Below are 26,146 nucleotides of genomic sequence, written 5' to 3'. Positions count from 1 at the left end.
GAAGACTCCTCATGAAAGAGATTATTCAAAAATTGAATTGGTGATGACCAATATGGTTTATGCTTGCACATGATTTAGACATTACTTGTTGCAAAAGGCATTCATTTTTCTCACCAGTTATTCATTGCTTCCTCAACTGTTTAACAACTTAAGTATATCAAAGATAGTGATGAAATGGGTTATTGAACTTCAGGAGTTTTACCTGAAGGTCTACCATCATCTAGAAAGTATGCTTTTATAAGAAAATCTGGAAAGTAAAAAATGCTTGATGATGTGCTTTACATGAAAGGAATTGATTTAGTATTGCGTCGTGTGCCCTGGAAAGAGGAATTTACAAGATTTTGGAAGAAAATCATGAGGGATCTTGTGGAGTCCATTTTTCCATGAATATTACGCTACGTAAGATTCTGCAAGAAGGCTGTGGATGGCCAAGTATCCAATTGGATGTTAACCATTGGTTCCAGTCTTGTTTATCTTGTCAAAAAATGGGAAATAGAATTTTAAAGCCTAAATTATGGAAGAAAATTCTAGCTTTTGACGTGTTTGAAATATGGGGTCTTTATGCTATTAGATCCTTACCCATGACTAGTAAAAGGAATGCTGACTTCTTGACAACAATGGATTATTTGTCACGTTGGACAGAAGATAAAGCTGTCAAACAGATTACTAGTAAGAAAATGGGAGAGTTTGTGTATGAACATATATGCTGCAGATTTGGTGTGCCACTAGAACTACTTTCTAATAGAGGACCGGGATTTAGAGGAGAGATGTTTGATTTCCTATGAATCTCAGCATACATCACAGATACAATTCTTGTTATTATCCACAATGCAATGGTCTTAATGAAAAGCTCAATGGAGAGTTAGTGAAAATATTAACAAAGATGACCCGGACACATGGGAAAACTTGGGATTCAGAGTTTCCTTGTGCATTATGGGCCTATAGAACAGCTATCAGAACGAGCATAGGATTTTCTCCTCACTACTTGGTCTATGGCAAGGAAGCATTATTGCCAATTGAAGTAGAAAATCATGTACTTAAATTGTTGTCATTGGGAGATGAAGAGAAAAGAGATACTTGGCAAGAAAGGTTATTGGATTTACAATCTTTGCAATTGGATAGAGTTTTGGCTTTAAGATACTATTGAGGCGGTCTGGGGCGGGAAACAAGAGAGGAAACCTCTAAACACCCCTCAAGGCTCCCGTGCTGCTCAATTGGGACTGAGGCTACCACAAACAAGCAAAACAACAACAAAATCACAACCAAAAACAAGTGAAGAGGCACCACCTATCTATAGAGAGAACTAGGACACAATATCTAGGAGAATGGCTAAGCAATACAAGAAGAAGGAAGGGTACACTATCACTAATATCAATGCTACAAATACACACACCAAACACAAAGAGATAGATAGATAGAGAGAGAGTGTGAGAGAGAGAAAGAGATTTTTTTGCAACAATTTAGCTTCAATTTGAATGATTGATACGGGTGTAAAAACAACTTGGAGGAGAGGGAAGAGACACAATTAAGTTTGAGGATATTGCAATCTACACATTATCTTAGGGTTATGGGAACCCTCTCACCATACAACCCTCTTATAATATTTTCCCAAGAAACACAAACAAACACAAAAGCTCTTGATTCACATACAAGAAATAACAACAAAAGAATATCAAAATGAAAATGTGTCACCTTAAACCAAACAAGATCGGGTTGCCAAGCAAGAATTGGAGAGACTCAAGAGAGTTTTGAACCGCGGGTTGCACCCAAATTACTGATTCAATTTATGTGAAAGAGTAGGTACAACTTTGATTGGATGTTATGAATCACTCACTCCCTTGCAATGCTATAACTAGTTACTATCAGCTTATGGACTTGAATGGTAAAGAGCACTCCATGAAGGTAAACGGGTATCACTTGAAGCCCTATTTGAATCGCCTTCTACCAAAGGATCTATCGAAGAACTGTCAAAAAGCGAGTATCTTATGTAAGTTTTTTTGCATGAAGCATGAGTGTGACAACAAGCCAAACAATGAAAATCTTGTCAAGGACTCAGAAGCACTCTCTTTGCAAAAGATGCTTGATGATGGTACATGAATATACCATCATCCAGGGGGAAGGCTAATGATAGCCATTTTTTGGCTCTCCGTAAATGCCATACTGATGTTACCTCACCCTACCAAAATCACCTAAACACTGTGGCTATTCTTACCTTTTCATTCATAGGCGTGTGTGAGTTAGGGGACTTTTCCCATATCTTCTTAAAATCCTCATCTAGCTAGTCATTGGACTAGTTGAGCCAAAAGAATAGATAAAATCAAAACAATAAAATATATTATGGACGATTTGTGTGTATATATTTCATTGTAACTAGGGCCTAAATATAGGGAATTCTCATAATTATTTTGGTATTTATTTAAATATTTCTACCTAGGTGTGCGTTATTTTCCTATGTATGCTATGTACATTGACTCACCATTACCACAATTTTTCTTACTATTTTGCATACTCTTTATTCCATATAGAAATATATTCATGCAAGCTTCTTTTATTTTTGGTGAGAATCCACTCCAAGGAAAAACCTCAAAAATACCTTTCACCATCAGCCATTGCCTTTTACTAAATTCCTATTTCCTAGAGGTATTTTTTCTTATCTCTTGTAAATAAATATACTTCAATAAAACAAATGAGGATCCTCTCATTTGATTCCTTATATTTTCATATATCTCTTTTTTCCATTTTATGTTTATATATAGCTGACACTATTCTAGATTCCATGAATAGTTTATATATACTACCCTGTTTTTTCCCATCATATCCATGTATTATATTTATGCATAATCCACAACCATGCATATTTTCAAACCCCTATGAATCAATTAAGCCATGCTCTCATGCAAGGAGAGGCTCACCTTTGGAGCCATATACAAATTCAACAAAAGGAGGGACCTTGAATACGTTTTTGTGAAGAAAAACAGGTATTTTGGTGGGATTTTTTGTATCCATCTTCACTCCAAATTTGAAGTGGTGGTCAAAAGAGAAAATGTAGAGCAAAATCTGAATAATCATCTCAAAAATTTTAGTGATTTTTGGAGGAACCACCAGTGAGATGGGATTTTTTGAGTGGACCCCAGTCTGCCCACTTTTCTCACAAGTAGCCCATAGTCTTCTCTCACCTCTTTCCACACTTCTACACACACACACACACACTCATTCCTCTCAATCTCTCACTCAAACCTGCACCTTCCATGGTTTCTCTCACCTTATTCACCATTAACCTCCCCTCTTACTTCCATAGCTCTCATATGAGCTCTCCATGTACATACACCATCTGTATGCCTCTCTGTATTACTTCCAAAGTACAATCCCATCTTACCCCTTCTCTATATACATAAAATTCAGTACGTAAACCATGCTTAATCTCTGAAAATTAAGAGATCTCATCAACCCAATTTTCATTTTCATCGCGATAATCAACTTGGCGGCGGTGGCGTAAAGAAGAGAAGACGAAGAAGAAGATCGATAGTCATTTTGAGAACCTACACAAGTCAAAAACTTCTTCAAGCTTCACCATCACAAGGATTTCCTCACTTCATTCAGCCATCTTAATTCAACCATCCATCTCATTCTACCCATTGTAAATATAACATTAACTTTCTAGTGACTACTAACACTAACCACCACTAACATACTAACACAAAATAGCCATTGACTTAACCATAAAAGACACCTCACCTCAAGACATGTGCATAGTAACTCTCGCTCTCTTTCTCCTTACTTAAAAATTTACTCTCACCTTATCTACCATCAATAATGCTCTTGTTTGAGCCCACATCCATGACTCAACCAGACAAAAAAGGCCCGCAATGTTTTGATATTCAAAAAAATCATGATCCTACATTGTTAGCTTGTAAATTAGGATTTCCAATAATCTTAATGAGGGGTCTCCAACCTATAAATAGGCCCCTCTCCTTCTTGTAAAACAACCGGAAATATCTCACATAGCATCCCAACACTCTATGCGTGAGGAGAGACTTAAGCGTAGCAACCACTTTGTGAGCTTCACTTTTGATGTGAGAGAAGCTTTCAGGCTACACATTGCAAGTGAGAGAGCGTGAGTTCAAAATCTTAAAACCACTATTGTATATGTTTCTCAATCATCAATAAATTGAGGTTTGGTGCATCAAAGGCGTGATTCAACGTTCAAATCTTCATCCTTCCACTTGTGCGATATGGTTTAGTGAATTCAAGATGACTTGTGTAATCTGAGTTTCTATGATTTGATCTTGTTTTAGAAAGTGTTTTGGTGTGTTTACATTGCCAATTTTGTGTCCATTATAAGAGGGTAATGTGGTGAGAGGTCTCCCACACCCTAAGACAGGGTGTGTGTGTTGGCAATGTTTAGCATTCACTAAGCATTGACTGAGTTTTGTACAATCTCTACGAAGCATCATAACGAACCATCTCCATTTGCAAGTCACAAATAAGTTATTACGCAAGATCTATTCCTCTCTCTCTTCCCTTTGCTCTACCTCTCTCTGTTCCATTTTGTGTGTGTCTTGGTGTGAGGTTTCTTGTGTGTTTGAGGTGCATCTTCTTTATTGTGACAAAATATCTCGTGCCTCCTAGTTCGCATACCATAACTAGGTGGTGCCTCTATCTTGTTTGGGTTTGGCTGTGGGTTTGTTGTTGTGTTGTGCTTGTGGTTACCCCAGTCCCAATTGAGTAGCACGTGAGCCTTGAGGGGTGTTTAGAGGTTGCCTCTTTTGTTGCCCGCCCCGGACCGCCTCACTATGCACCTCCATCAATATAAGCCTCTCCAATGCACTTTCGCTTATGTCATGCATCCATAGTAGGGCATATATCAGGTAGCTCATTCAAAGACAGGACTCTCACTGACCCCTTTGCGGGCTCCTTCTTCATGGGTTTGACTACTTGCTTCCATTGTGTCTTTAACTTAGGACACATCTCCATGAGTTGCCCAAAGGTAACATCAGCCTTTCTACCCACCAAATTAGCCCTTAAACTATAATTTGGTTTCCCTTCTTCCAAAGTAAAGTTGGATGCATTGTAATGTTGCTTGGGTTTTCTCTTCTTCTTCTCTTTACCTGTACCTGTTTCAACTTATTTTCCTCTTTTGTGGCTGTTTTGGGGGTTCCATCGTTGCATAGCTCCAATGAACAACAAAATTATCAATCCGGAGGGATGAGCTACCCGGCTAGGGCATAGAAGCACTTACACAATTAGTGAGCTAATCATGGCAACATGAATGGTTAACTCTATGAGCTGAGCTTATTGGCCTATGGAGGAGCTAAGCCACAATGAAGAACAATCTCAACATCCACTTCTCTTCACCTCCAATCAACCCAATCACACACACTAACAATTGCAATATGCACACAACACTAATCCTATCATGCAACACACTAATCGCAACACACACATAGGTCTATCGAGCACCACATTCCAATCAAACCTACATGCACACACAAGCAAAAGAGAGAAATCACACAAGATTAAAGAGGGATTAGCCACTAATTAATTATGATCTAGCTAATCAAAGCATCATAGGCAATCATAAGAAGCATGAGAGAGGCATAGTGAAAGAGAAGGAATCATTGATTAGTGTTAATCAAGTCTCATGAGCAAGGACAAGCTCAAGGACTCCATAGACACACACCTCAAGAGCTCTCACCAAAGAGTGCTCTCAACAAAAGATCTTGAGAACCCTAATCTCTTTTACACGCTGCCTTATATACCTAGGGTAAAAATATGTAATGTCTGGGCACCCAAGGCCTTTAGGACTCCACCACTTACTGAATTCGCTACCTAGACACACTAACTGACCTATTCTTTACAAGTTGAAACTCCCATTGAGCCCGTAACACTTTAAAATATTACAATGGCTTGAAATAAATCGAAAATTTACAATACATGACCGTTTTGAAAAATGTGTAACTCCAATCTTTACTGCTTCTTTGTATTCATCCTCAATGTGCATCTGTACATCTTCAATCTTTAACAGCTTCTGTTAACTGACATTGACTCAGTTAACATTTTTCCCTTTCGATTTTAGTGCCCGTCCTCGGGCACTATTGAAAAGTGTCCGTGGAGGCTGTGGAAGGTTTTGATAGGTTATTGATAGGTTGATCGTCTTCATTTGTCGTTGAATTTGTTGATGAGGTCAATTTGGTGCAGCATCTTCATTGGTCTGAACATGTCTGTTGTGAGAGATGATGTTGCATTTGTCCGTTATCATAGCATCATGATGAGGTTGCTCTTTATTTATGAAAAGTACGTACAAGGGAAGTAGAATGATGAGGTTCTAAATTAGGGTCTAATTCCTGGATGACCAAAAGAAAAACACCCAGTGGGAAAAAATTACCTTTGGGATACACGCATTATTGGGGTACTTATTAGCATTGGAAATGTGGTGGTGGAAAAAAACCATTTGTGATGTCCGTGAGCACCATGGAAGCTGTTGCGTGAGGAAGCAAATGATGAAAAGATAGAGGGGGAAGGGTAGGGAGGTTGAGGAAGATGGGAGGAGAGAAGGAGGGAAGGGGGGGAGGGAGAGATTGGAAAGGAGGAGGAAGGTAGGGGCAGGAAGGGAGAGGAGAGGGAGAGAGGAGGGAGAATGGAGGAGGAGGAGAGAACAAAATGTTTTTTAGTTTTTGGGGGAAAAGATTTTTGAAAAATGGACTTTCTAAGCTTGTGGGTTAAAAAATGGGTCAAAAAATGATTTTTGGATATGTATATATGTTGGGAGGGGGTTTTAAGTAAATGGAATGTAATATATCGTTGTTTCTTTCATTTAAGTCTGTGGTAACTAGCCCATAATTTCTGCTCTGTGCCTCTTCATCAACAGCAGCAGTCTGTATCCTCTTTAATTTCTCTGCTTTCAGGTAACATCTTTCTTCTTGCTCAGCTCTGGCTCTGGTGTTTACATCATGAGTAACCTCATGAATCTTAACCCCATGCTCCCATCGGCCTGGTGGTTTTAGCAATATATCCTTCATTTTAGGGTCAATAAACTCCTTAGGGATGAGGAGCTTATCGTATCTCCAATGTACTCTCTTGAGCATCTCATTGTCCTTGTCCATTATTGTGACCCGGTGAGCATGACCTGGTGAGCATGAGCAGCAACAATGGTGATATCATTAAAGTACTCTAGTAAAAATTTTATGCTACTTCTTGAAGACAGAGCTGGGCAACAGCCTTCCATCTCATTGTACCAGCACATGCTTCCTTGCAAATTTGCCTTACTACTCTTTGGAAAGGAAGTTTAGGGACACAAAGCTCAATACATTTCTGAGATTTTCTGATCTCTTTAAATAAACCCATGTTTCTCTGAATATTCTTCATTCTTGGTCCCTTCAATATCTTCATTGGTTTACCTGAACTTTTCTTCTTATTAATAGATCTTCCACAAGCTTTCTTTGCAAGCCCTGGTCCTTTCCTTGCCTTCCTTGATGTGGGCTTTGTTCTTGCTATTCCACTGTAAGAAAAAAATGCAAGGAATCTCTCTCTCTCTCTCTCTCTCTCTCTCTCTCTCTCTCTCTCTCTCTCTCTCTCTCTCTCTCTACATCAACAAACACTTTGGAAATACCTCTCTTGGTGGATAGAAGTGGTTTGAAATGAGTATACAAGGCGGATTCCCCTATGTGTTGTTTTCAATTGGTTGAAAACGCTTGAAGGAGTTTGTTTGCTCTTCACTCAGTATCTTTGACAATATGAGCTTTGCGCCTTGGTTGCAGAGGTCGTCTCAGAGGTTGTAGAGGTCTCTTTGGTTAGGTCTCTCTCTCTCTCTCTCTCTCTCTCTCTCTCTCTCTCTCTCTCTCTCTATATATATATATATATATATATATATATATATATATATATATATATATATATATATATATATATATATATATATATATATATATATATATATCACTTATCATGAATCCAAGTGTGCATTTGTTACCATAAATAGTACAGTCATTGTCAGTAGTAGCTTTCCATAACTCCTTCCAAAGCTCCCAAAGGTTACCTGCCTACTGGTTGGAGCTGTTTTGAGCAGGATATCGACTTGGCTTTACTTGGGAAACTTTCTTCAAAAAGTGTCTGGCTTTTTGTCCACTCATTGACACTTGTTGAGCAATTTCACGGGCCTCCCCTGTGTTCTTTGCAGCAATGATAGACACATTTCCATCATGACATCCAATGAAATTCAAGAGTACCTCCACTCTCTCGATCGCTTCCTAGGACTTTTCCAATGGTTTCATTATGAAAGCATAGTCAATGTGGAGCAATAGCCTATCAAAATGCACATGAATGCGTGTAATGTACAAAAATGTACATTCGATAGAGAAAATGGAAAGATTGGATTCCAAGCGTGGTCCTTTTGATCATGGTTTGGGGCATTGAGCATGGGACATCTCAGAATAGATGCTTCCCATTCTCTACCTTCATCTCTAACATCACGACAATCTAACCCTTGTTCTCCATGCCCTTGCCATGGAAGCATGGAACCGACCTTTGCAGTGCTCTTATGTGATTTTTGTCCATAAGGTTTGTACCCTCGAGTGCAAAATGGACAAGACATGAGAGAAGAAGCCCCTTGTTTGCAGTCAAGCAAACACTTTACGGTATTCAAATCCCCACCTAAGTGCCACTCCACATCATAACTGCCAAAACCCTCAATCTCCAACTTCTGACCTACAATTTGGGAGTGTATTACTTCTGTGATCCATGGAGTTCTCTCAAAAATCCATGAAAGTACTCCATTGGTCACTTTGGGCACCTCAATAGCACCCAACCACCAAATGTCTTTCTCTGATTGCACACTAAAAGACGGGGTGGGAGATGGCTCGATTGAGTCCCTTCGCTTGGTTTGCAAAAGGGCCTCGTTCATTAGAGTGACACTTAGCCTCTCTAACCTCGACCTTTCACTATTTGACACTCATCGAGTTTCAGCACAAAAGCGACCCTTGTACCAAGCACTACAAAATAAATAGTGCCAAGACCTTAAACTTCAAAGTCTATGATAAGAACAATACCAAAAGAAAAAAGTATACTGTGTCACCTTCTTCACGTAACTCGTAAAATCTAACCAATAAAAAAAAATGTTAGAAAATAGTGTGTAGTAAGAATGCATCATGCAAGTAAAGACCAAATTACCTTGTGGCTTTCACTCGTCGTTTGCGTGCTCCTCCCGAATGTGCAAGAGTTTCAATGGATGAATATGTGCATTTGCGTTCCCTTGCACCAAGGGGTGTTTCTTTCAAGTATGTGATGGTGTTAGCAAGCTTCTTAATGTGGGACTCCTTTTCTTGTATTTGTTGTTGAAGAGTTTCAACCACCCTCTCCGAAGAGGCAATACTCTCTTGTAATGCCATCATCTTGAGGTGAAGAGCTTGGCATTCATGCATCCACATATGCAAAGAAGCACGTGCATCCATACACAACCACTTGCAATAGCCTAACAAGCATGCTTCTCCCCTCCCAAGAAATTAAAGAAATGTCAAAAGGCTATTTAAGGATGGATGGAAGCGGCTTATAGGATCTTAAGGGTACAAATGGCCGTCAACCCAAATGTCAACATTGGTCTCACGAGCGGCACGATGTTTCTATGATGACCTTTGATCATCCTCAATAACGGTCTTCGGTGCAAACTCCGTGGGTAAGCAAATATGTATGCTTTTGGTGTGCGGAGTACGTGGTGGTGGAAGCAAACCATTTGTGATGTCTGTGAGCACCATGGAAGCTGTTGCGTGAGGAAGCAAAGGATAAAAAGATAGAGGGGGAGGGGTAGGGAGATTGAGGAAGATGTGAGGAGAGAAGGAGGGAGGAGGAGAAAGGTAGGGGCAGGGAGGGAGAGGAGAGAGAGAGAGAGAGAGGAGGGAGGAGGGAGGAGGAGGAGAGAACAAAGTGTTTTTTACTTTTTGGGAAAAAAGATTTTTGAAAAAATAGACTTTTTAAGCTTGTGGGTTAAAAAATGGGTCAAAAAATGATTTTTGGATATGTATATATGTTGGGAGGGATTTTTAAGTAAAAATGATATTTTTTTTTTTAAGTCAATTTTTGACTCTTAGTGACCCACGTTTTTGCTGATGTGGTCACACCCCTATGCTTCCTTCACTTTAAAAAAGCTAGAGAGAGAAAGTAACCCCTTAGGTCCACATCCTACATTTGTCTTAAAAAAAGGCTAGAAAAGCCTACTCAAAACTACCTTCTTCAATGCCCTTGCCCCCTAAACCCTACACAACATTAGCCTTAATCCCTAAAAATTAGGATTCCTTACAAGGCCCATGCAAGGTTCATATTTCTCCTAATGACTATGGTCGAGCACGTGCATTTGGAGGAGAGTGGACGAAAAATAAATTTCCACATGGACAGAGTCAGCTTGGGAGTTTTCCACCAGAGAATCTTCCCAATCTTGAAGGGGAGAGAGCACAATAAAGCAATTGGAGGTGTTCTTCTTGGATTTTCTAGTCTCATCCTTTTGAGCTTGAGGTTTCTTGGGCGAGGCAGGAGCCTTTGTAGAGTTGGCTTCCTGGAGATGCCCTTTGGCTCCACAATGGAAATAAGGAGATGGGAGATATTTGCACAAAATGTTTTTCTCAAACTCTTCACCATCATCCCTACAATTATCCATTGCAGAGGGAAGGGTACTCTCGATATTCATGTCAATGAGTACATGGGGATGCCAAGACGGATTGTAGTCCCTCCTAGGCCTTCCCCCTAGGACTCTCCCATATTGGAGCCAACTACTTTGAGGTGTTCTTTGTACTCTAGAGGAAGGTCGGGAAACTCCACCCAGACAGGAAAATTATGTACATGGCTGACTTTTCAAGAGAGAAGTTCTTGTGCCATTTAAAGAGACAGAGGGTCGAGTTTCCTATGAGCCACAAACCAATGCCTAGAGCTTAAAAATATATCTCAGAATCACGGTACAATGGTTTTTGGGCAGGTATTGGATGCTTTCCACTTCAATACCTGCATGAGCCCAGTTGTTTCAAATCCATTGGCTTAGGGTTTCCACTTGGGGGGGTTAAGGGGGGGGGCAGCCATGATTCCTATTAGTGCTCTTCTTTCAAGTATTATTTGCCATTGCTTGATTTGAGAGGTTGGGAGTAAGAGGTGGGGCTTACCTTGGTGACAACCTTTGCACTTCCATGAGGAGCTGTTGGATCTGGCACATGGTCGAGGTCTGCAAGTAGATGGGAGTCCTCATCTTCCCAAGAGCACTTTGAAGGACTTCCACCACTTTTTCATGTAGCTCCATTGGCAATGTGGTCTCAAGGTCCATAAATGATTACGTCCCTGAAGGTTTTGCTCTGCAAAATCTTAGAAGCTACCTTTGGGGGAAGTGCAACCAAAGCTTCTGCATTGACTTGGGAGGGGCCGTTGTTCAGGTGATGGGGAGCCTGGTCCTGGACTAGTGATGTCTGTTGTTGGGGCCTCAATGCTAGTGAGTACATGACGAGTGTGAGAGAGAGGCAAGTGCCTAATAGTGCAGAGCAAAGAAGCTGAGAGCCTCAGGGTCGTGTGGGAGAGAGAAGCGCTCCTAAGAATCGTTCGAGGACCTAAATTTTACTTCTCCAAAAGTAGACCTTCACAACCTTGAGGTTGAAATTGCTCGTGGAGGTTTATCCATTGTGACAGTGAGTCCAAACCTCTCGGAAATGTCAAGGCATTCTATGTGAACAGAGTGGTTTAGTGGGCTACATGAAGATTCTATGGACCAAGAAAAACTTTGAATCAAAGTTGCAAGTATGAGGTGGACATTTAGAAGCCCTAATTCCCATCCGGGGCATCCCCTACGTGCAGCACCAAATGGCAATAATTCAAAGCTTTGGCCACGTAGATCCATGTTGTTGTGGTCAAACCTTTCTGGCCAAAACTCAAAAGGCCTTTCCCATATGGAAGGGTCCCTTTCTATGGCCCATGCATTTACATATACTCTAGTCTTTGCAAGAACCTTGTAAACTCCAATTTCACATTCTTGAACACACTCATGGGGAATGAGCAAGGGAGCTACATGATGTAGTCGCATACTTTCTTTCAATATTGAGCCCAAGTAGGGAAAACTTTCTATGTCATCCTCTGTAACAAGCCTTTCTTTTCCAACAACAAAATCAAGTTCCTCTTGCAGCTTTTGCATTGCCTTTGGATTGTTTATGAGATTTGCTAAGGCCCACTCCACAATCATCGATGATGTGTCTGAGCCTACTGCAAACAAATCTTGTTTCAAAGCATAGCATGACTTTATTGAAGTAGGTTTCAATCAACCACTATATAATGCATTAAAGACAAGAAAATGCATTCATGTGGGTTAGCATTCAAAAATAAAAAATGTTATCTTTTGCATTGGTTAGATGAGCAAGAGGGCCACATTTCACCCAAGTGTAATCTACAGCAAGCTTCTAAGTAGGGAATACAAACACTAGGCTTGTGTATAAGCACAAGCTGGACTAGTGAGGCAATCCTCTTCACCTACTAATTAATCTTGGAAACTTTTGATGTGGTACTTAAAATATTGGGTTGATATGCAAGAATGGTAAATAAGGCATGCTCATGTGAGGCTTAGTTATCTCTAAGCCTCGACCTACCTGATGAAGGCAAGTACGGAAACGCAAAACGTGACGAGGAAGAGAGAGAGAGAGAGAGAGAGAGAGAGAGAGAGAGAGAGAGAGAGAGAGAGAGAGAGAGAGAGAGAGAGATTTGCAGATCCCCGATAGGTAGGGCAGACGGGGACAAATTGCCAAAGCTAATGTCACTAGATAGGGTTGAAGAGCTTGAGTTGTGGAGCATGCCAGTCTTTTTGGATTTTCAATCGGAGCTCTAGAGAGAAAGTTATAGCCAGTTGAAAGATTGATTGGGGCCAGTTATGGGCCAACTTTCCTGCATTGGAGAGCATGCCAGTTGGGGCCTCGACCAAGTTCTATCCAATGTAGTTTACGGTGTAGGGGGCTAGTAGGAATTGATGGCTTGTCCATTGGGGCCGCAGTTGCCAAGTTGTGGGCCTCCAAAGATTGGTGCAGTTTGTGGGAAGAAATCATCGGATGTTTTTGCATGTTTTTATGGCCTAGATTGGTGGGCCTACGGAGATCAAGGTGAGTTGGGATCTATTGGAACTCTAGCCGAGGATAGGGTCTATGTGCATGGCTTTATGGCTCAATGAATAGGGTTCTGAACACCAAATGGCAAGAGAAGGAAGCGAGACAAAAAATAAATTGTTTTGAAGTTTTTTTGTGAAGTCTTTTGAGGCTTTTGAAGTGCTTGGCAACTCTCGAGACCACCATGTGGCATTGAGTGAAACCCTCATGGGGTGCAAGAGGCAAGGGGCTGACTAAACGTATAATGAAGTCGCCCATGGTCTAAAGCAACAACGTGTGGAGAGAGAGAATCTCCCCTAGCACCTGGCTATGGCAAACCTCCCATGCATTGTGTGAGCATTGCTCGGCATTGGAGATGGTGGCACGATGTTGTTGTTGGGTGTTGTTGTTGGTCGAATGTACTGGTGCACTACGGTGCTCACATGGCAACTTTGGATAGGGTTGTGCCCACATGCCTCTAAAGGCCACAACCTTTCTTGAGGATAAGGGGGCTCCCATGGGTTGTCACGGTGCCGTGACAATTGAAATGGGCTCAAGCAAGTGATTCTCAAGTGGTGAAGAGATCTAGAAAGGAGCTGAGGTGTCGGCATCCTATCCAAAGTACTAAAATGAGTGCCAAATGGGGTCTCAATTTAGAAAAAATGCTCCCTAGAGTTGCACGAGTAAAAGAAGACCCACCTTTTCTTTTGTTTTGGAAAAAAAAGAACTCCCTATAAGAGGGAGTTTTTTAAAGGATTGTAAGGGGTTAATTTTTTTGGGCCACGGAGTTTTTCACATCAAGTAAAGAGGAGCATTGCTCTGTGTAACCATGGTAGCTTTGTAAGCTTTTGCAAGGAGAAGTTCGCCTTCCCCCCTCTTGGTGTCAAATCCCCGCTCCCCTTCCTTTCTTTTGCTTGTTGTCGGTGTTAGTGTGGTTGAGTGCAACCCTGAACTAAGGTCCATGTATGCAAAGTGAGAGAGAGAGAGAGAGAGAGAGAGAGAGAGAGAGAGAGAGAGAGAGAGAGAGAGAAAGGTTTGTGTTTGTTTGTGGTGTCAAATAGAGGTGTTGGGTGCATAATATGTGTTAGAGCTTCACGTGAAGTCTGTGTGTGTGTGCATTGGTGTGCCAAAATGAGAGTGTGCAAGTGATTTTGTGTCGTTTTGAAGGTGAAAATTGGTGGTTAGGGGTGTTGTGTTTACCCTCGTTGTAGAGAAGTGCACATTGTGTGTTCCGGGTGTGCATCCCCTTCCCCCTTTCCAATGCCACTCTAAACAATAAGCTCCTCAATCCCTTTTTGTGCTTTCTCAAGTGCACCACATTTGGCATACATGTCAAGGCAGTGCCAAGTACCTAGTTTTTTTCAAATGGTCCATGACTAACACTATCATCGTGAATTCTTTTGCCCATTCCACCATCTTGAATAATGTCACATGCATTCAAGATAGAAGCATATGTGATTGCATTTGGAGAGTTGTGCTCTCTTTGCATCTGCAAAAAACTGTCGCTATTGGGCATATCCCACGATCAGAGTGTTCCAAGAGACAACATGCAAGCTCCCCAAGCACTTTTTGTGCTTTACAAAAGTAAACCACATTTGAACATACATGTCAACCAAGCCAGTGCCAAACACAATTTTTTTTGTCAATAGCCCCCGACCAACAATATCATCGTGAACTCTTTTGCCCATACCACCATCTTGCATGATGCTAGATGCATTCAAGATGCACATATAAGTCATTGTATCAGGAGCTCAATGACACATGCCTTCAAGATAGAAGTGTAGGTGATTGCAGATGCCCTCTATTTATATTTGCTAAAAACAACCTAGAGCTTCTTGTCCCTAGCACTGTTGGGCATCTCCTCAGATCATAGCATTCCAAGAGATGACATGGAAGCTAGTCAAGCCCTTTTCTTTAGAACAAAGGAGAAGCATCTACGCAAGCACAAGTAAAAAGTGACATTGTTTTTCCTACAAGGCTCTTGGCCATGCAATTTGTGGGCAATGGCTTGGATCATCCAAGTGGCCACTTGTGAGCTCAAAGATCCAAAAAACGACCTTTGGCTCACCAAGTAAAATTAGCATTATATTCTGAACGTAGTAGAAAAGACAAATTAATAAAAGCGCTATAGTAGTCAGTGTTGTGAATATATACCTTGTCTTCAACTTTTACTCGAAACTCCATGATGCAAGGCATCACAGTAGGCTTGATGAAGATTTAGAAGTTCACGTCCACAAACTTCATTGCTTTGAATATATACCTTGTCTTCAACTTTTACTCAAGACTCCATGATGCAAGGCATTACAGTAGGCTTGATGAGTATTAATATTTAGAAGTTCACGTCCACAAACTTCACAATGCAAGGCATCTTGCTACTACAATCTTTCAATAAAGCACATTAGACAATGCGCTACTTACCTTCTTATGAATATGTATTGTCATGCAAGCAAAGAAATAAGAGAAAACAAGAATATCAACTTAGCTAGATGTTGTGAAGCTGTTTACATGACCACAAGATGTTTCCTTTCACATTGAGGTTTATCATAACCCATAATCAAGCTTTGATGCTATGTTGAAGTGGAGGGAGAGAGCGTTGTCGTATTGTGGTATGTGTGTAATGTGAAATTATAAATATATACCTCACTCTTAATGCTTTTGATGTGTGGGACCAAATGCTACAATGCACATAGTGTGTGATATATGTGAAAACAGATGCCATGGTTCCAGGCGTGTACATACCTTGCTGGGCAAGCGAGGCTGAGAACATGGCACCGTTGCATATTTTACCACATTAAATCATTCTTAATTTTCTTAAGGAATGTACAAATGTCAAGCGTTTCAAAGTGGCACGCTCTTTTTGCCTAGAAAGTTCAATGCGGGCGATCTTGGCCCAAAATAGCAGGTTTCATGTGCAGGTTTCATGTGCGGGCACAAATGACGTGTCCAAAGTGCTTACCAAGTGGAAAAATGAGGTTCAACATCAAATTTGAGCTAAAAGGGAATTTTTCTCAAAAATAGAGATTTTCTCTAGCTCGTTTAGGCATTTTACAGACAAAAAGGGGGGCATTTTTGGGTTAAAAAAGGGCTAAAAATGACCATAAATTGGTCAAAAATAGTCTTAAAATAGCACAAAATGGCTCAAAATTCCACATCAACAACATTTTTGTCCTTTCTCAAGTTGAGAAATAACTTATAGAGCCAAGAATGAGCTCATTTGGGCATATAAGCAAGGAGATACAACCATTACAATTGAGGGTGCTAGTGTAGTCTGGTGCTGGTTCTATCACGTGTTCAAGGTTGTGAGGCCTTCAATTAGGGTTTCCCCTCCTCAAATAACTACTTGGGCTTCTCCAATGAAGTTCTTAAGCTTCCATAAAATGGTCACGATGAAGAATTATAGCGTCAATTTAGGGTTTTTAACATGTCGAAAGAGCACTGCACTGTGCAATTGGGAGCGAGGCTACACCTAATCTTCACACACACAAGAGTTTTGAGTTAGTCTTGGTTCTTTTTCAAAGAGGATATTTCATGGTTTGAGTTTTTTTCTTTTTGAGTGTGTTTTTAGCTTCAAATCATCTATGACTTGCTTGATTTTAGCTACGAATCCTCACAATCATCACATGCCCGATGCTTTCCTAGCTGCACTACGCACTTCTTGACAGCCATTACAATCCAAGGTGCATGTGCAGTCCTGTGCTGTTTCTACTACGTATTCAAGGCTGTGAGGCCTCCAATTAGGGTTTCCCCTCCTCAAATAATTACGTGGGCTTCTCCAATGAAGTTATGAAGCCTCCATGAAATGGTCATGATGAAGAATCGAAGCATGTAGGGTTTTTACCAGGTTGAAAGAGCACTGCATCTGTGCAATTGGGGGCGAGGCTACACCTAATCTTCACACATACAAAAGTTTTAAGTTAACCTTGGTTCTTTTTCAAAGAGGAGGTTTCATTTCTAGAGTTTTGTTCCTTTTGACTATGTTTTTAGCTTCAAATCATCTACAACTTGCTTGATTTTTCTATGAATCCTCATAGTCAGAGGCCCGATGCTTTCCTAGCCGCATTGCACATTCCTTGACACATTTTTTGTGAACCCAACGCAAAGTAAGGTAGGGTGAGTGTTCAAAAGCTTCATTGAAGATCTCAAAACAAAGCTTTAAAGCTATGGAGAAACAAGAGCAACAGGGGGTGCGGTTTGATCCTGTCACAATGCAAATGTTTCAAGCATTTGCAATGTTTATGCATTAGGAGCAAGCTACTGAAAGGAGGGAGCTTTCCTCAACCAAAGTGCTCCAATCAGTAGTAAAGAAAATGGATCAATTAAATGGTAAAGATGAAACAAATATCTTTGTGGGTATGTAAAAGAGATGGAGCTGCATCGAGTGCCCGAAGCAAAAATGGTACAAAGTTTTGAGCTAGCTGTGTTTCCCAAGATCAGAGAGCATGTAAGGGGAATTAGAAATGAGTATGGGGCAATTTCGGAAGCATTCAAATTAGCCTTAAAAGAAGAGTATTTCATAGAAGCCTCCGAAAGGGTGACAAAGAGGACATTTTTAGAGTGAGTAGTTAAGCCAAAAGAGGGTCTTTCGTCTATCAAACTACTAAGGGAATTTGAACGCTGATATGATCAATTGTTAAGGACTAAAAAGGCTACCCTAAACTCAGAGAAGACAGAGCTCTTTTTTCAAGATGCATGTAAAGAGATTCAAGACAAGTTAGAGTTGCTACTTGAGGATAAGGATGCGGAACATGTCTTGAAGATTGATTGGAATGAGGTCGAAGATGAAATTTCACTGCTATCCAAGAGACGACGATGGAGAGACAAGATGATAGTTAACCCTACTCAAGCCCCAATCGTGCCTAAGAGTCCCATAAAGCCTATAATTGTGGTTCCAAACAGTGACACTTCCATCCTAGATGATATTGTAAAGGAATACAAGAGCTAAAGCTAAAGCTTACAAGGCTAGAAGAAAAGGGCAACCATCGGGTCAATCTAGGGCTATGCAAGGAGTGATTGTGAAAGTTTCAAAAATTCCTTGATGAAGGAGCTTGTTTTCTTTAAAGATGGTAAGATTCACTTAAGTGAAATGGGTAATCTCTTGGGGACAAACTTTGGAAAAGGCGGGATAAAGAAGCTAGTCGAGGACATGGCTACTAGCCATGCCATCTTGATGGTTGAGGCAGCCGCCTATGGGTTGAAGGTGGAGCATATTAAGAAAAAAGGAGCAATCAAGGTTAGAGAAGAGGAATCTAATGGTATTGAAGAGCTATATCCATGTGCTATAGAATCTGCTATGAAGGGTAAAATGACTACAAAGGTTTTACATAAAGCTGGAGATTGCATTCGGCTAGAAACAGGTTGGAATGACCCTATAGATTCATTGTCAATGCACGCGTACAATGCCAATGTCAAGCCAACGAGGCCATCATTGAAGAGAAATGTAGGCGTGAGAATGGGGATGAAGGGTCTTCAAAAAGGGCCACGAGGAGTGGAGGCAAAAATGACACAGTGCCTCCTAAATCAAGCTCTCCACAACAAATGTCGATCTTTGAAGTACCTTTGTAGAAATCCTCCAAAGAGAAGACAAAGGAAGCATGTGTTGATGTGTCAACGCTTTAGAGGTTGTTGCAAGCTCACATTCCAAGTGTTGAGATGGCAAGCATCGGAGCATGCATGGGCTTATATTATGCCTTTTAGTAAACGGACGGCGCTGATTGGACACCCCCTCGCCCGACTTTGACGGTTTACGGAATGATCACTAATGATCATTCCCCGTAATCAGGGAGCCCAACGGGAGGCCGAGAACATTAATTAAGCGACCATTCCTGGCCTTCAAGAGTTGGGGGCCCGAGGGAGGGGGCCGACAGTGACGTCGATTGACCAATGAGCACACGGCAGCGAGAATCATTATGCATAGTAATGCTAGTTTCCATGGAGAATCATTATGCATAGTAATGCTGGTTTCCATGGAGCTCCAAGTCGTGATCAGGCCCTGTCATTAACAGAGCATACCTCCTGATCAGCATAGTGGCACATTGGACCAGGAGAGTGGAGCCATCACTTCCTGCTCAAGTAATTCCTCTCCCCTTTTTGTTGCATCGCCATTCGTTGACTCTGGCCGGCGGCTAGATCGAGACAGCACTACAACCTCCATAGCTATGGCACTCGATGGACCTGGCCTGCAAGCCAAGGCAGTGAAAAGCCTGAAGGAGAGCATCCCACACGCGATGCAACTGCAACAATTATAGAAGTCCAAACGGTAGCACCAAAAGGATGGAATCTGTACAAGAATGCACAACAGCATACATGCCATTTTTTTTTACCAATATAAGGCGGAGATTTTTATTAGAAAGACACAAAAAGATACATTGACATGCTCAAGGAGCGAGCATACAAATTGCGGACAGAGCTGGTTGCTAGCTTAAACATCAAGGGGATCTTGAGAGCATCAAGATCACATCTAATTTTTACAAGTAGGGTTTTGGCATAGTGCCACTTTTCTAGCTAAAGTTCAAGTCTTCCTGAATCTCTTCCTCCATGATGTCTCTCATGTAGCACAGCTCCTCATCAACTCCTGCACACTGAGAAAAATCACCTGTAGTGTCCAGCATCTTGTGCTTCTTCCAATAGATTCTGCACTCAGCAATGAAGATTTTTTCTATTTGCAAAACAATTTCATCGAAGAAGATTCCCAGGTTTGAGACCGGGTAAGCCTCCTCATACATATAGCAATTCCTCTGCCTCCAAATAGACCACATGAATTCTCCCCTTATATGGTTTCAGATAATGGGTGGGATGCCTACATTATCACCTAACAAAACATTTTTCCATGAAAGTGTGCAGCCAAGACAACTCAGAACTAGTTTCCAAAAGGGAAAGTTGAAAGAGCAGTTCATGAAGAGGTGAGAAAGGTCTTCAGGACAATTCTTGCATCTGGGGCATGTTCCTAGAGCAAGGCCGGTGTCCCTAAGTTTTTGACCAGTCCAGACAGCTTTGTAGATGATCGGCCAAATGAGGGCGGATTTTTTTGTGGGAAGAGGCAGTTGACCATAGAGTCCTAAATTTAAAGTTCCATTGCCTCCTGTCGAGGGAGAGACCCCATCGCTGATTCAGGATCATGTGGAGGGGGGGAGAGAGGGGCTTAGGTACGACCTGAGGATGGGAAAGAAGGTAACCACCTGACCACACTATACCTATGAGGGAGAAGACAGAGGAGCAATTAAGAAGCCAATGAAAGGAAGCAGGAAGAAGGGCTAGTCGCCTGCAAAGGTATGCAAGTTCCTAGGGCCTCAACTGAAACTTGAGAGAGATTTCCAGGTGGGAGAGCCAGTCAAAGGCTGCACGAGACCATACATCAGCCCAAACGTGAACTCCGTTGTTGTGAATGGCAAGGGCAAGTCTAGAGGTATCCACGTGAACATCTTTGCAAGTAACCCAGGGCAGCCAAATGGAGTCGTTCAGCAACAAAGGTTGGCTATGGCTCAATTTCCATTTAGGGCTCAATCTGAACCTGTGTCTATTCCATCCTCCCCATAAGGAACTCATTAGATCAGATCTTGTGCCCAGCGAGAGGTGAGGGCTGAAGAAGAGGGTGAGAAAGGGAAGGTTCACCCAACCTTTTGCCTATGAGAGTCTAAATCTACTTGTAGTCCTGAGAAGCAGTACTGACCATTCCTCCGACCACCAATTTGACGGCCATCTTGTCAGTGAGAGAGGGGATATGAATGATGTCGAGTCTTGTCCTTTGGCAGACAGCAGATGTCCCATCTCACCTTTGCTCTGCCTTGAGTGAGGGGGTCGCCAGACCATAGGAAGTTGCAACAGATTTTGTCTACGTCCTTCAAGTGGTCATCAGGGGGCCTCCGACAAGTGAGAAACAAGACAACATAAGCTATGAGGAAATGGTTGATAACAACCACTCTGTCCATGAGAGAACTTTGGAATCCTTTCCATCCTTCAAGTTTTGATTGAAAACGTTCTAATACCCACTTCTATCTGTCCTTCAAGGTAATCCCAAAAGCCATTGGGATGCCCAACAAACGAAATGGCTGGTGAGGGAGAATTAGCTTGCATCCTGAGGCCAAGAGCCATTGGGGAAGAGGGACAGCACCTTGGTTCACCCCTGTTTTAAAATGATTAATCTTTGAGCCAGAGGCTGTACAAATCAGCTAGAGGCATGTCCAAAATTCCAAAAGTGATTCTTCTTCATTTGCCAAGAGCCCATTAGTATCATCCGCAAATTGTGAAAGACATTGTTGTCCTTCTGAGTTGAGCAATTGTATACCTTTTATTTTACCTTCCAGCATCCTGGCCTTGACAAGACAACTGAAGCCTTACGCCACTATTGCAAACAATACGGGTGCTAGGGGGCAGCCTTGTCTAACTGAACGGTTGAGAGAGAAGTAGTTGGACAATAGTCCATTTAATGCAATCCTTGCCCGGGTGTGTTCAAATAGAGTTCGTACAAACCTGACCAAAAGGGGCCCAAATCCCATCTTTTCCAGACTTAATAGGATAAAAGACCACTTGAGTCTGTCATATGCCTTATCAAAGTCCACTTTTACAAATACAAAGTCCTGTTGGAGTCTTGGGCATATTCAATGCCCTCCCATAAGGAAATAACTGCTTCCATAATGTTACGTCCCTTTATAAATTCTTTCTTCTCTACGGAAGTCCATTGCATCAGAACCGGAGTAATTCTATTTTCTACAGCCTGGGCAAAGATCTTATACATTGTGTTGAGCATGATGAGAGGACGCCAATTAGACAAGGATTCCCTAGTACCCCTCTTGTGCAAAAGCTTGATAACGCCAATGTTTATTGAGAAGGGCAAAAGATGCGTGAGAGACTACTTCCTCCCAAACTTTGAGGATGTAGGGGGCAAGTAAAAGCTCCACAGGAAGTCCATCCAAACCTGGTGTCTTGTTAGGTTTAAGCGACTCAATGGCCACCTGAATTTCGATCTCTGAGAGTGGTGCTTCTAGCCGGTGGGATGTTTCCAGCGGGATGACTCTCTTGCAAGCAGCCCACACTTGGGCTTTTGCCATTTCTATTTCCAAAGAGATGACTTCAGGTGTACTGAACAGACCTTCGAAGTGAGCTCTAGCGTACTCCAAGTTCTCCTGGTCGTTAGAAACCTTCTTGACAAGGTCGACAAACAAGGGGACCAGTTCCCTAGAGTTTTTCCTCCTCAAGGATTTGGAACATGCTTTTGGAGGGTCTGTCCACTTTGCCTGCCCCCACTCTTTAAAATAAGAGAGTGGCGTGTTTAAGAGCTAAATCTTCTTCAGCTCTAATCTGAGCTCTAAGAATTGTTGATGCAGATCAGGCTGGGAGTCCTCAAGGACAATGAGTATGGATGTTGAGTTGCCATACAACAATTGGCAATCATGATTGGCAATGATTGGAGGAAACAAGCCATTATGCCGGATGCTGAGCTAGAAATCCCTTACTGCCTACGCACTATCTCTGACATTACGAAGGATAACCTGTGACACATCTGAAAGCTCTGCAGGCTCATTCCGTCCAATAATGAGGTCCAGATAGATGGTCAAGATCGCCTGCCCCCTGACCTTGAAGATCCTTGTAGTGAGAAAGGAGGCTCACGTTAACTTTGCATTGACACAATTGAAGTACTACAAAACATGATAAATATGAAAACTCATCAACTGGCAATTTCATCAAACTAATGGCACAGGGCTAAATAACAATCATGGATTAGGAGTGGTGCTAGGGGTCTAGTTTCACTCGAAAGAGGGATGTTAACTTGCTTGAGCCCAAGGATGCATGCCAAAGAAACTAGAGCGGTGTTAACTCTTGGACGAGACACGTTTTAAGTTCATCCCAAAGCAGTCAATCTAGGTAAAATTTTATTGGACGTATTTGCACAAGTCTCTACCTTGCAATTTCCCTCATGGAGTCATACATACGAAAACATAATGAGCTCTCAAGATCATCCATGATAATGTGTATTGGATGACTTTCAATTGGACTTTGTAAGCTAAGTAAAAAGATCAACAGAGAAGTATCTAGTACATATGGAGAGGCAACCTTGGGGTTGCATATGCTTGTAGAGGTTTATCCATCGTGACTGTGAGTCCAAACCTCTCGGACATGTCAAGGCATTCTATGTGAGAAGAGTGCTTTAGTGAGCTACATGAAGATTCTAGGGACCAAGCGAAACTTTGAATCAAAGTTGCAAGTATGAGGTGGACATTTAAAAGCCCTAATGCCCATCCCGGGCATCCCCTACGTCCGGCACCGAATGGCAATAATTCAAAGCTTTGGCCACGTAGATCCACATTGTTGTTGTCAAACCTTTCTGGCCAAAACTCAAGAGGCCTTTCCCATATGGAAGGGTCCCTTCCTATGGCCCATGTATTGACATATACTCTAGTCTTTGCAGGAATCTTGTATACTCCAATTTGACATTCTTGGACAGACTCATGAGGAATGAGCAAGGGAGCTGAAGGATGTAGTCGCATACTCTCTTTTAATACTGAGCCCAAGTAGGGTAAACTCTCTATGTCATCCTCTGTAACAAGCCTTTCTTTTCCAACAACAGAATCAAGTTCCTCTTGCAGCTTTTGCATTGCCTTTGGGTTGTTTATGAGATCTGCTAAGGCCCACTCCACAGTCACCGATGATGTGTCTGAGCCTCCTGCAAACAAATCCTGTTTCAAAGCATAGCATGACTTAATTATTGAGGTATTCATGTAATTTGAGGTTCCAACCAGCCACTATATGACAAGAAAATGCAGACGCGATTGTAACAAGTACCAATATGAGACCCATGATATTGTCATCTGTGATTGGAACATCCTGATTGGGATCCTCAGAGGCAGCAAGAAGCACATCGAGGAGGTCTTGGGCAGAGGCTCCCTGTCGAGCCTGTAGGCGGCGCTGGTTGATCACCTCCTGCATCAGAGCTTTGGCTCGGTGGCCAGCGATCTTCATGCGCTTCAGGTAACAGTGGGGGTCGAGCCAGGAAAGCCAGGGAATGAAATCGCCCACATAAAACACTGCCAGCAAGAGAAGCAGCTCCTCTGTCAAGCTCAGTAGATCATGCTTTCCGCCATGTGTAGAGACCACATCGCCCACCTTCTTGCTCATCACCATTCTGCAGGTGATGTTGTTGGAGGCCGCAAGCAAGCTGGACCGCAGCTCCACCTCTCTTTTGCCCCTTTGCCCCATCTCCACTACTGCACTTGCCAGATCGCGCGCCTCCTCCTCCCTCACATGCCTGAAGGACGCCAGCCTCTTGCCATTGAAAAGCTCCGTCGCACACAGCTGTCTCATTCGCTTCCAAAATGGCCCGTAAGGCGCAAACCCCATGTCCCTCCCATCGAAATACATGTGCACAACCGCAGCTGTGCGTGGCCGATATGCCATCACCACATCGTGGATCTGCAAGACCTCCTTAGCCATTTGGGGCGAGGATGCAACAATGGTGGGAACGCCCCCCAAGCGCAAACCCATCAAGGGCCCGTAGGTTTGGGCGAGCTTGCACAGGGACTGGTGGGGGAGGTGGCCAAGCAGATGCAGGTGGCCGATGATGGGCCAGGCGGCAGGTCCGGGCGGCCATTGTGAAGCAGCTGTGCGCCGCCCATCTGCGTTTCCCGCGCTTCCCCACCTTCTGAGCAAGAGGGCAGATGCTGCCGCAGCAATTAGAAGAAGCGAAACCTCCACGAAGGTGGAATGAAGCTCAAGGGAGCTCTTCGCTGCTGAAAACCACTCCATCTGTCTGTCTATTACCATACAACGCATGTGATTAAAGCCGACCAGCTAGCGTGCCATTAGAGTGATCGTTGGATTTTGGAAATGAAACTCTTTCGGGTTTTGTCCGATGTGGAGGGATGAGAAAATGAAAATCCTTTCCCATGGGCCATCAATGTCATTGTCATTGACAGGATTGGACAAGCACCTTGTATTTTCTATGGACAATCGTAATACATTCATGGCATTCCTAAAGGCATGGCAAATTTTTGATTTGTCATTCCAACTTCCAAGCACTTTATATCACCTATTATTCCATTTAGAATGACATTGTAAGAGCTACGTCCCATTGGACATAGTAGTGCATAGGAGGTAGATCACTATGTGCTGCAAGCCCGACCTATGGGACGGCTCTCACATGCCCTCTCCTGAAAGCATCTCAATGAAAAGAATGCGAGGGCCTACCACTTTTCGTCAAAAATAGCACAAGTCTCTCCATGCACTATACAATGAAGCAATTTTTTCGAATTTTGTAGCGTCTGGAGTGTGAGAGTGATGCGTTGGATGTCTGCAGTGTGTGTTGTGGGACCAGGTCCCTTGGAGTGCAATGCTGTGCTGCATACCTTGCAGGCCCCCAGTGGGACGCAGCTCTAAATACTATATTCAAGGAAGCACCTTCAAAAAATCAGGGCGTGAGAATGAACCAGCGAACAGACGATCTGAGTCCACGGATATTTTTAAAAAAAACTGCAGAAAATTTCTATGGAGTGGCGTGGGTAGACAGAGAGAAAGTGCCACTAGCATGGGCAAAAAGAGAAAGATAGAGAGGGCTTGCGCGTCCTCATGCGCGTGTGTGGGGGAGGACGACGCCCTCCTTGCTATGCTCCATCGCCCTGCCCTGCGCTACTCACCTGAGAGAGAGAGAGAGAGAGAGAGAGAGAGAGAGAGAGAGAGAGAGAGAGAGGCCGCGCGTAGAGCTTCACTCTGGCAGGTGCCGCACGCGTGACAGGAGAGACAGAGGGAGCGAGAAGAGAGAGGCAGTATGTGCCCGCGAGAGAGAGAGAGAGAGAGAGAGAGAGAGAGAGAGAGAGAGAGAGAGAGAGAGAGAGAGAGACAGACTTTACCCCCCCCCCCCCCTCCCCTCCCCTCTCCCTTTTCCCTCACAAGGCATCCCCTATGATTCTGTGTTTTTTTTTTAAATAAAGCTCAGCTGCGAGACATATTCAAATGTATACGTGGACATTGGTCCAATTGTCTTGGCCCTTGGGCACCCCTGGGACCTTGGGAAAATTACCTTGACTCTCATAAGCTAATCATTAATATCTTGCATAATGTGTCCTAAACCTCAT

The 26,146-nt window shown here is 42.6% G+C and overlaps 1 protein-coding gene and 2 pseudogenes across 3 annotated transcripts; all 3 read right to left on the bottom strand.

The window, feature by feature from the left end:
• Positions 1-11,506: 11,506 nt before the first annotated feature.
• Positions 11,507-12,163, bottom strand: LOC147454319 (cytochrome P450 CYP736A12 pseudogene; annotated as a pseudogene).
• A 7,299-nt stretch (positions 12,164-19,462) lies between these two features.
• Positions 19,463-24,886, bottom strand: LOC147454317 (cytochrome P450 71A1-like). 3 transcript variants are annotated; one of them, XM_086516321.1, is made up of 3 exons: positions 23,862-24,883; positions 23,569-23,755; positions 19,463-19,715 (listed from the first exon to the last, which is right to left on the bottom strand). In XM_086516321.1, exons 1-3 carry the CDS (start codon positions 24,846-24,848, stop codon positions 19,630-19,632), a joined length of 1,260 nt encoding a protein of 419 aa, XP_086372447.1. In that variant the 5' UTR covers positions 24,849-24,883; the 3' UTR covers positions 19,463-19,629. The 3 variants fall into 3 exon arrangements, with proteins under 3 accessions (XP_086372447.1, XP_086372448.1, XP_086372449.1); XM_086516322.1 differs by lacking the exon at positions 19,463-19,715 and adding an exon at positions 21,709-22,664; XM_086516323.1 differs by lacking the exon at positions 19,463-19,715 and having other exon boundaries at positions 22,929-23,755; positions 23,862-24,886.
• LOC147454318 (uncharacterized) lies at positions 19,722-21,564 on the bottom strand (annotated as a pseudogene).
• Positions 24,887-26,146: the final 1,260 nt, after the last annotated feature.

Source organism: Adiantum capillus-veneris, chromosome 7 (genome assembly GCF_014529385.1).
Source record: "Adiantum capillus-veneris isolate H3 chromosome 7, ASM1452938v2, whole genome shotgun sequence".
Taxonomy (NCBI): domain Eukaryota; kingdom Viridiplantae; phylum Streptophyta; class Polypodiopsida; order Polypodiales; family Pteridaceae; genus Adiantum; species Adiantum capillus-veneris.
Note: the sequence above shows the minus strand (reverse complement) of the source record. Positions and strands in the feature narration are given on the sequence as shown.